The 10570-nt window shown below is 40.6% G+C and overlaps 2 protein-coding genes across 2 annotated transcripts; one reads left to right on the top strand and one right to left on the bottom strand.

Moving 5' to 3' along the window:
- Positions 1-276: 276 nt before the first annotated feature.
- LOC108111844 lies at positions 277-1677 on the bottom strand. Its single transcript, XM_017221450.2, has 3 exons — positions 927-1677; positions 587-719; positions 277-518 (listed from the first exon to the last, which is right to left on the bottom strand). The coding sequence occupies exons 1-3, from the start codon at positions 1090-1092 to the stop codon at positions 410-412; spliced, it is 408 nt and encodes a 135-aa protein (XP_017076939.1). The 5' UTR covers positions 1093-1677; the 3' UTR covers positions 277-409.
- A 3056-nt stretch (positions 1678-4733) lies between these two features.
- On the top strand, positions 4734-7103 carry LOC108111842. The gene is made up of 4 exons (XM_017221448.2): positions 4734-4895; positions 5156-5400; positions 5473-5587; positions 6774-7103. Exons 2-4 carry the CDS (start codon positions 5280-5282, stop codon positions 6922-6924), a joined length of 387 nt encoding a protein of 128 aa, XP_017076937.1. The 5' UTR covers positions 4734-4895; positions 5156-5279; the 3' UTR covers positions 6925-7103.
- The last annotated feature ends 3467 nt before the right edge of the window (positions 7104-10570 follow it).

The raw sequence follows: 10570 nt of genomic DNA, 5'->3' as shown, positions 1-10570 counted from the left end.
CTTATGGCAGGACTAGTCCATCTTCTAGAACTTTGACACCAAATTAAAGGGGGAAATTTAAGGATCTAGACTTAACCAGAATATGATAGCAACTTAACTTAAAGTTGTAAAAGTTTTTGATTTGGAAGAAGGACTTTTCATTTCTGGGGAACACTCAACATTCCATTAATAAGTTAATCATGGAGGTTACTTCCTTTCAAATCCTTTATTATCCTTATTAAACAATCTTAGACACAAGCAAAGGCCAATACCCTTTTGCAAATAAAACAGTTTGACTTCATAAATTAGGTGTTTGATTTAATAATACTTTCTCTCTCACTCGCTCACTCACTACATGTCCATATAAAATCTAGTATTAATCAGACTTATGCTATCAAAAAAAAAAAAGAAACTTAAATAAATACACTAGTTACTCGAAGTAATTCAAGAGCGTACACTGGACGCTGGTGCAGTCGGGCAGTGACGTGAATAGCACGCAGGATAACTTATAGTCGTAGATGAACTCGCAAGTTGGGAAGCTGAAAGGGAAGAAGAAAGAGATTTTGATTGGGGCACCAACTGGAGTAAAGTTACTACAGCTACTCACCTGACGGTGAAGAACCAGGTGCATTTGAAGTTGCAAAGTATGCCATAGGGCTTCTTCAGCTGCTCTTTCTTATTGACCACGGTGTTCTGCAGATTGTAGCCATCGTAACGACGCCAGCAATGGTTTATGTTACCTAAAAGGATACAATCGATGCATTTCATAATAATGGTATAATCTTATTGATATCAAACAAGCTGTCAAACAAAAGTCCTGCTAATAAAATAAACATTTTTACTGTCCAACTTTTTACTGTACCAATCTGTCAACATCTACTGACCATTTTCCCTTAGTTTACACCTCAGTTTCTTTAATTTCAAGCGATTTTTCCCTGTGTACTTACGGCGTATGTGATGGCTACCCCCGTGGTGGTGAAAGTCGCGCCCCTCCAACTGCCCCCCATGCCCATTGGTGGCCTCCACGCCCCTAATGCCCCTGCCCCCGAAGAGCAGGAGGTACCAGAGCACCAACGAGCTGGCGATGAAGATGTAAGTCACTAATTTGGCCATTTCCGGTGCGCACACACACACACACACACGAAACAGAGAGTCAGGAGGTGGTTTCTTTAGCTTTTCCTAGTTTTCCTTTTTAACTACTTTCTTTCAAGCACACAGACACACACTCTCTCTCTCGCTCTTGATCTGCGCCTGTATGGGTGATCGGTATCCGTATCCGTGTTCGTGTCGGCGGATCTGTGGATCTGTGGATCTACGGATGTATGGGTGATGGATGCCAGGTGCCAGATATCAAATGCTAGATCCCAAATGCCAAATGCCAAATGCCAGGTGCCAGTGTGTGGGTGTGCTATGGCTGTCGCTTTCGTTGCCTCTGCGAATGTCGCCCCTGCACTGAATACATTTTCGAAAAATTCTATGCTGTGAATTCGCTAGTCTCGCAGCCTCGCAGTTCGGCGGTCTAACAAAGCACTGCCGATTCGCTCGATGGTCCGATTTGGTCCAGGTCGCTACGCTCTACTATCCCATTTATTTTTGGATCTTTTCGGACATCGGCCGCACAAACTATTCAATTTGAGCGCGTGTTTTCTCCCTCACTCACTCTGCCTGTCACTCATTTCGCTAATTTAAATAATCAAATGCGAATTAGCTGAGCCTGTGTGGTGTGCGTGCATGTTTGCCTTCCAGTCTCGTTCCAAAAAAAAAGGAACCCCAAAAGGGGGGCTTCGAACCCGCTTTGTAGTCACTTGTCCAACGCATGCAGTTGCGACTTTGGTGTCCAGTGAGCAGACCGAAAAGGTGGGTGATTCTCTCTGGTTAACAAAGACCTTGGCCAATCGATACTAATAGTGTTTGCCAGGGCAATAGCCCTGCTTAAAGTCAACTAAAAAGGTAGTAGAGACTTCAAGGATTAGTAGAGGATCCATCACTTCAAGGGCTTCGAACAAAATTTTGATGAACTGTTTTGAAAAAAGGATAAGTTTTGCTGTCATCTTAAAATTTGTGATATTTTTTGATAAATTTCATTTTATATTTAGCAGTTCTTAGAATTTATAAAGAGAGAGTGATATAGTGACAGTCACAAAGGCGAGCGAACGACATGCGGACAGTAAGACGGACTGGTAAACGGACAGAACGAAGGACAGGCTAACGGACATAAATATTGAAAAAAGGACGGATAGGCGGACAAACACACATACGGACAGAAAGACGAACAGGCCATAGGATAGAGGGATGGACAGGCGGCCAGACAGAAATACGGACAGAAGGACTAACCAACGCAGAGATACACATACATAAAGGAGGGCGGAGAGGCTAACGAACAGACATACGGACAAAAGGACGGACAGGCGAACGAACAGAAATATGGAAAAATAAGGACGGACAGGTAAACGGACAAAAATTTGGCCAAAGAGACGGACAGGCGAACGGACAGATATACGGACGGGCAGAAAGTCGCCGAATGAACATCGACTTGACTTGTGATCCTGATCAGGAGCTATGATATAGTGTCGGAAAAGGTTTCTTTCACCCAATACATACCTTTCGACGAATAGAATATACCCTTCTTCTTTATGATCTAAAAAATTAACAGCAATTATTATTAATTATGTTATTTATTATTATTAGGACATTAATAATAATAATCTGGTTAAAATTTCTTAATTTTATTCAGTAAAATTATTTTTTCCCAACAATTTTATAGTTTTTCTCAGTGCCCAAAAGTTAGAACGACTCTTAACCACTTAAAATTTAATGTAATACCATATGCATTGACATTGTCTTATTCATTCACTGCAAACATCGAATGCTGCTACTTGGAATCACAGAGTTCAATAAATATTTACGGCATTCGAATGACAAAGGAAATCTTTCTTCCGTTTCAATTACTTAGATGGTTTTCAGCTGCATTCACCTTTCTTGGGGCAATATTTCCCTTGCCAGTTACGCCCCATCCCCTTCAACCCGCCGCGTCCAACCCTCTCTTGCACAATGAAAGCTAGTCAAACCCCCGTTATAAATTAAAATTTTATTTAGCTGCAGTTGACAATTTATTTGCATTTCATTTACCACAAAGGCGAACAGGAAAGGCATAGTATTCAGCAGACTAAGAGATACGAATATCAAATACCCTTTAAATGAATATAAGGAAAAATTAAGTTAAATTTGCAATCGAAAGTATATGAAAAGTGATGTACTTTATAACGGTTAAAATCTGTAAGACCTGCATTTAGTTCAGGCCGATATACTCGATCTACTACAGGGTATCAGTGACAAAAAGAAGCCGGCAACGAAAGCCTTACATCATAAAGGGGAAGTACACGAACAAGTGTCCACAGGGATTGGCGGCAGCCAAAGGAAACGTTGGTGGATGAAGTGGTTCCTACAATGCGGTTATGCCGCTGTGGTGTTGTTTCGGTGGGTTAAGGGGGCGGTGGTGCAGTGAGAGAGAGAGAGAGTGGGGCACATATGCCATGGAAAGTTGTAAGAAAATGCAATGAAACGAAATGAATGTCGCTGAATGAACGAATGAATGCATGCATAACTAACACGACACCAAATGAACGGAAAAAGAAGGTCGAAGGGGAGTGGGTGTAAGTGTGTGGGAGTTACGAGCGGCAAGTTACATGTTCCCATATCACCACATACTATATATCTGATATCCCTAGGTTGTGTCTGCCTGCTGTTTCTGACTGCTACCAAAATGAGAACTCCCAGCCATTGAGCAGGATGGGTAAAGGGGCAAAAGGCTGGTTGAATGGAAGTGGAACTGGCTGAATGAAGTGTTTGACAACACTTTAACTTGATTAAAAATTTAATAGCCAGCGGGGCAAACATTGTGCGAGGGGCATGTCCTTCTGTCGAAGGACTCGTCTCAATTGGATTGCACAACTTGCCACAACATTTGTCAGCTCTTGTGTGCGGGTTAAGCTAACGAATGCATTTCATTAAGATTTGCCACCGAACTAGTTCTTTAAATGCGTAACTGGAGTCTGGCCAATGCATTCGTCGATTTGGTGCTGCGAAACTTTTCCTTAATTGAATTGAGCGGAAGAAAGGGGCTTAATTTAAATAATTTTAATACTTCAAAGGAGTTTCATGTACACTCATGGATCAGAAAACTTTCTAAACAGCGTAGATTAAGCCCAAAATGTTGACAATGCGGTTAAATCAAATCCCGTTCTTTGCAAAACCCGCCTTAGGCCAAACCCTTTTGAGAGCCAAACAGCATATAAGTACATATATAAATTTAACAGAAAATATATACATATACTTTCACGACATTATAGAGAACTTTGCGAGTTTCGTCAACTCGTGTTTATGAATTCTTAATTGAAGCAAACAAATTGTACGCAATTTTCTTTCCTCAACTTTAAATTTCAAATGATTTTATGATTAAAGTATGAAGATGGCCAAACTGACTTCAATCGACCCTTTCTTGCTTTAATAACAGTTAAATAATTCAAAAACAGCAAGAAAACATTATCTAGCTTTATTTTTAAGTAAAAAAACTATTTCAGCTAGATTAAAATATCGATTTTTGTATTTACCCATCCCTAGATTAGCGATCTGTAAGTCCCTTGCCGTTATCTTTCATGCTCTCTGTCGCTGTCCCTTTCTCTATGTCTATCTCTATCTCCATCTCTAACTGTAGCTCTTAAATTCGCCGCTCTCTGTCCCGCTTTTGGCATTAATTGTGCAAACATTCTAGAACAATTTGAGGCATTAAAGTGCTGTAATGGCCGGCCGCCACCGCCCCAAAAGCCGATAAACCGCCTGACCCCGCCACGCTCATCAGATGAGACCGGAGAATCAAGAGATTGGTTGCGTCGTGGAGTGGCGTCTTCAATTAAATAGTAATACACAATAATCAACGGACCCGAAACCAAAAAACCAAAACGAAAACAATTAGCCTGGGAATCGACCATAGGATACCCATTACTTGTTTTGGATAATCCATATTTATATATAATCTTGATCCTTTAACATTCTAAGATCAATAAATATTCTATCTTTTAAATAGCCAAATAACAACCAAATATCTGCCCATTCCATCATACCCACCAAGTAATGGGTATGGCATAAAAACAATTGATGAATCTCTCCGCAATTTCAGTCGAAGCGGGACAACGACGACTTAGCTCGGCAATCTCAACGAGCCTGGCCTATGTGCGGAGTAGACAACGCCGATCGGAGTCCGGGTCCAAGTCAGTCCAGTTTTGAACACGAAAGCAATCGCAATGTCCACGGAACGCTACGCCAGTCCAAATCCGCCTATTCCATTGTTACTCGCTGGCGGCCTGCTCTTTCTGATGCTAGCCCAGGTGAGCGGCTACTCGGGCCTGATTCCACCGGATGCTGGTGAGCGGATACCCTTATCCTTATCCAACTTTTCTATATTTCTATTATTATATCCATTATGTTTGCCATCAGATAATCCTGGTAGGTGCATTTACCGCGGTGACGTCCTGGAGTTGGGGGTCAACAATGGCATCTCGCCCTGCCAGCGGCTGACATGCTACAAGAATAATTCAATACTTATCGAGGGGTGAGTTTGGAGTACCTTGACCCGGTCACGGGAACATCTCGCATTTAGACTGAGAAAAAAAAGGGCAACAAATTTGGTATTAAGGCAGAAAGAAGCTTATAGCTTTGGGAAATATTTATTGAAAATAATTTGGAAAAATTACCACCAAGAATTTTCAATAGATGAAAAGTGTAGGAAAGTTTTTTAACTGTTTTCTAGCAAATTTATTTTTCTTTTGATAAACTTATAAACATTTTGTCAATGATTTCCAATCAATAGACAACTTAACCTCTGTCGGATAAAAACTTGACTTCGATCTTATTTTCCTTCAAACTAAACATTTTCCCTGAGTGTATTTTATGGCACATGTTGTCACTGATAAGACACATACACACACACACACACACACTCACCCTCAAGCCAACTTAACGCCAAAGATGACGCTATGCCAACCAGTTGCGACTGCGACTTCTCGCCGAGCTTCCAGTTTGCCAGTTTTAGTTTCGAGTTCGCCAAGTAGCGCAAAAGATGAGACTGTAATTTCTAGGTCAAGCTAAAGAGCTGAAAACTAAATGAATGTGTTAGGAGGGGGTGGCGTCTACCAACGCCCATCTCCCATCTCCTATTTCCCTCATCTCAAACATCCTTTGGCTTGCGGTTTTTCGTAGGGGAAACAAAACTAAATTGAGGGAAACTAAAAGTTTTGCCCTAGATCTGAAATGGGTTTTGCTCTTCAGGTTTTAAGTGATTTATTTTTTTTATTTTTTTTTTTTTGAACATTTTAACGCCACGACAAAGTTTTCAAGACGTTGTATTCCTTTGATCAAGCTTTTTGGTATCTCAACTCAAAGGCTTTATTCACAACAATATGGCACTTTTCCCAAAATCATAATCAGATGAAGGGTTTAATGGCAATCTCAAGGTTTAGTAGGTCAAATTAAAAAAAACAAAATAAATAACAAGCAACTTGTGTAACGTAGGGAAAACACTCATTGGTAATAATAAACAACAAATAATTGTGTTTTTTAGTGTATAAAGAAATATTATATATATTTTTCAGTAAACTTCTTATTGCATTTTGGCAAAGATCCATGAAATACCAATTAATCAGTGCAAGGCATTGCCTATTGTAGGAACAGGGCCCTTAAACATACAACTGGTTAGCTTAAAAATGAAATCAATTTAACCTTAATATAAACCCTTTTAGATGCGGTAAACTGCGCATCGAGAACTGCAACAAAGGCGAGCGCATCCAGCCGGGCGAACCCTTCCCGGAGTGCTGCAAGCTGAGATACAAGTGCAAGCAGATCGGGGCGGCACCGTACTACATCGAACGGAATGCGGTGGATGGGGTCTAGGATGTGGATTAGCCGGTATTAGCCGGGATTAACCGGGACTTGCAAACAGAATTAGTCCCACCAAAGCCAAGGACGCCTTCAATCTTTGTTTAGATGCAACATACATATAATCAAGAATTTGCTAATTTATTTGTCATCTTGTATTTCTCAATAAGCACCATGTTTTGTTTTTTTTTTTTTAATCGCTGTATTTTTTTTTTTTTTTTTGGTTTTGGGGGTGGGTTTTCCGTATCCATGCCAAGCCTCTCTGGCCAACTCACTACTTGGCGTCGTCAGAGTAAAACCGTTTTCGCCGGGCCAAAAGAAATTGTTTAATTACTGGGCCAACCCGCTCATAAACAGCAATTAAGGCGAAACCCGCCCCCTCGAGTGGTCCTCAAGTGGCAGCAATACCCGTGGCAGCAGCAGGGCCACTACACTTAGACAAAAATATCACAAACTTGTCCTTAATCTTAAAAAGTACTAAAATCCAAACTTTTTAATCTTTTGATCAGTTTTAAATATTATTTTCATATTTGAAAAAAAGTTTTGCAAGTGAAAATTTCTTGCAGTGCAGCAACTGTTGCAGCAGAGAAGCAGCAGTAAAACGCAGTTGCAGTTGTAAAAATAAAGCGCCACCTTTTGTCGCGAAACGTTAATTAGTGCGAAATAATGAACGAGCAAATGGCGGCGCATGTGTGTGTGTGTCTGTGTGCTAGCAAGGCTGCAAGTGTGCGAGTGCAGTGAGAGTGTCCTGACAACTACACACACACACACACACACACACACACACACACACACATAGAAGTGCCGTCGAAAGCAATCAAGGTGAGCAAATTACTCAATTAGTTCGAAAGCTTCTAATGACCTTCTTGCAAGACAATTCTTTGGATTAGAGTGGAAGGTACCCTCTCTCCCTCTCCCTAAATGCATATATATATATATAAATCCTTATTTCTCATTTCCTAAGATGGTCTAATTGAAATGTTCACGTTTTACATTCCTTGATAATGACCAATTCAGAGTGAGCTATTTTTCCACTCTGGAAATCAATTTCATCAGGCTGCACTTTCCTTTTCATGGGTTAAGCTTTTCGTCAAGTCAGCAAGTTTATATTCAGCTGTTACTTTACTATCTTTTTAATCATCAGTAGTCCCATTTTCCATTTTCGTTTTTCAGGTTTAAACCACAAAAGTACATTAACTATCAACTTAAATAATTTGGTTTATTAATTAAATCAAAAATATCGCCAAAAATATATACGTTCACCTTTTCAAAAACGAATTCATCACGAAAGTTGGCAACTTTTTAAATCATTTTCGAAGTCACCGAATACCGAGAAACTCGGAAAACTGCAAAGCTTGTTCAGCATGTGAGGAAAACACATTGTCAGAATAGTTGGGGAATACTTTTGCCCGTTGAATGCTTTCAAGAAAAATCGGAAAGCAGTTGCAACACATCCTGATGGCCCTCGAAGTTGCCCTCTTTTATTATTATTATTTTCCAACTGCTTGTGCAAGGGAATTTCTGGCCCTGTGTTGCCTCTCAATTTATTTCTGGCTCGTACTAGTTGACTCTTTTAATAACCAATTTGGCACAAAGTCGGTGGCAACTTGAGGGATATTAGCGTTGCCCGAGCCGTTCATGGTGGTCCGTAGTCGACAGTCTGGAGTCCGTAGTCCGTAGTCTGGCGAACAGCTGGAGTAAGGGGCTTGTGCAAACTTTTACCTGGTTGTTGTGGGAAAAATGGAGAAAGTGGAGAATGGGAAAAGCGAGTCTAACTTAATGGAAAACGCACACGCACACACACACACACACACACACATCCGAGTAGATGGCTGCCGAGGGAGAGTTGCGGCTTAGGTCTTGTATTATGAAAAGCTCATCTAATTTCAATCAATTGTGCCAGTCGACGCGAGGGGAGAGATTTTAAGTAGTGGGCTAAACTTTCGAGGTGTATGGCTCAAATCAAATGAAATCGAATCAAAGCGAATTTTAAAGAGCTCACCCATTAAAGCAGAATGAATCCACGAGAGGAACTTTTTGACAAGTTGCTGGGTTAGCTGGCTCGTTGACTCGTTGGCTCACACATGCTCACATGCACCATCGACTGGCAAAAGCCGGGCGAAAATCGGTCCGCAGGTTTTCGTGCCAATCCCGTCGGATCCTGCACTTGTCATAAAGCCAGAGTCAGCGGCTTGGAACCAGCGAACCACTTAATCATATCAGCACAATAAGTCAACGAGGCGACGGTCCCGGGGGCCATAAAATTAAATCCTTGCCGCGCTCTAAAGCTCAAAGAGCAGAGGGCACCTTTCTACCTACCAAATAAAAAATAAGGGAATGCCAAAAAAAAAAAACATCCATAATAATAAGCGAAATCAATGGCAAGTCACCTTGAAGCCAGCTCCCGTTTCACTGCCACCCACTGCATAAAAGTGAAGGGGTGCGTGCGGGTGGAGTAAGGAAAGTAAAGGCACGCAAAAGGCAGTAACTGAAAAAAAGTAAAACCCTAGCGATATTGTTGGCAAATAAAGACGACTTCAATTTCAGTTTCCGGGCATTTTAAATACTCTATAAAGTTTTGGGGACAAAGAAATGCCAGCTTAGTAAGTATTTTCCAAATAAAGTTTTCCCTCCCAAAAAGGAAAATTTCAAAGGCAATTCATTTTCCAAAATTCTAAAAAATTTAAGCCACTTCTTCTGTGATTATCTATATAATTTGTTATATGTTTTTACTTTAATTTTTACAAAATTTAAAGGTTAAAACCTATTGAGGGTCTTGCTCTACTAACTCATAAAAATACCTATAAAAAATTTATAAAAAATCATTAATTTAAAAGAAAGAAACCATGCAAGAATGTTGTGTAACCCTCAGTTAGGATATTTCAAAACGTAAAGCTGCTTATTCGCATATTAAAAATGGTTTATTTATGTTCCGTTCTTCGTGGGTTAACGAGAGCCTGGCAAGGTAATCGATTTATGTGCTGCTATTTACAATTTTTGATTTATCCCACAATCCCACCCGCCCCCTCACCCACTTCCAGGGCTTTTGTGTAATGCGATGCGAGGGAGAAAAGTTTGTCAAAACATTTGACAAATCTGCATGTTTGTAAATGCGTAGCCAAGGGTGTGGGTTTGTGTTTCTGAGAGTGCGTGTGCGTATGCGTGCGTGCAAGGAAAAAGAAAGTTAGATGGGGTGTTTGTGTTTTAGGGGGTGGTGGTTTGCCTCACCTGCAGTGATTAGTTAAAGGGCGGCGACCTTCAAGAACGTTGCCTTAACTCAGCTCTATTTATAGCCCTCCTAAAACCCAGCCATTATTCCCCTGCCATAGTATCGCCAAACTTTTGCACCAACCAACGCTCGCTCACATTTAATTTGATTGTATTTTCCCCAAGAAAATGCCGCGCCAACGGAAAACCAAAGGAAAATGATGAAAATAAAAGCCGGCGTAGCAAACTTTTTCTGGCCAACTCACATTAAAAACTCGGCAAATTCAATAAAATTAAGCATAGTCTTGAGTGGAATTAGATTGGGAATTACAATGAGAACGAGCTCCGAAAGAAATGTCTCTTCTCTCTTAACAGAGACATCGCTTTTGATGGCTTAAAACTTTAAAGATTTCTAAAACTTATGAGTTTTTTTTCTTGTTTTAACAGCTTGCAC

Source organism: Drosophila eugracilis, unplaced genomic scaffold (genome assembly GCF_018153835.1).
Source record: "Drosophila eugracilis isolate 14026-0451.02 unplaced genomic scaffold, ASM1815383v1 contig_2155, whole genome shotgun sequence".
NCBI lineage: Eukaryota > Metazoa > Arthropoda > Insecta > Diptera > Drosophilidae > Drosophila > Drosophila eugracilis.
Note: the sequence above shows the minus strand (reverse complement) of the source record. Positions and strands in the feature narration are given on the sequence as shown.

What these genes read in the sequence shown, in the direction of transcription:
- LOC108111844 (XM_017221450.2), bottom strand. Translation starts at nt 1,092, where the DNA reads ATGGCCAAATTAGTGACTTACATCTTCATCGCCAGCTCGTTGGTGCTC. An exon ending in GGGTAGCCATCACATACGCC is followed by an intron (nt 720 to 926) that starts GTAAGTACACAG and finishes GTATCCTTTTAG; the next exon opens with GTAACATAAACCATTGCTGG. An exon ending in ACCTGGTTCTTCACCGTCAG is followed by an intron (nt 519 to 586) that starts GTGAGTAGCTGT and finishes CTTCCCTTTCAG; the next exon opens with CTTCCCAACTTGCGAGTTCA.
- LOC108111842 (XM_017221448.2), top strand. Translation starts at nt 5,280, where the DNA reads ATGTCCACGGAACGCTACGCCAGTCCAAATCCGCCTATTCCATTGTTA. An exon ending in CCTGATTCCACCGGATGCTG is followed by an intron (nt 5,401 to 5,472) that starts GTGAGCGGATAC and finishes GTTTGCCATCAG; the next exon opens with ATAATCCTGGTAGGTGCATT. An exon ending in AATTCAATACTTATCGAGGG is followed by an intron (nt 5,588 to 6,773) that starts GTGAGTTTGGAG and finishes AAACCCTTTTAG; the next exon opens with ATGCGGTAAACTGCGCATCG.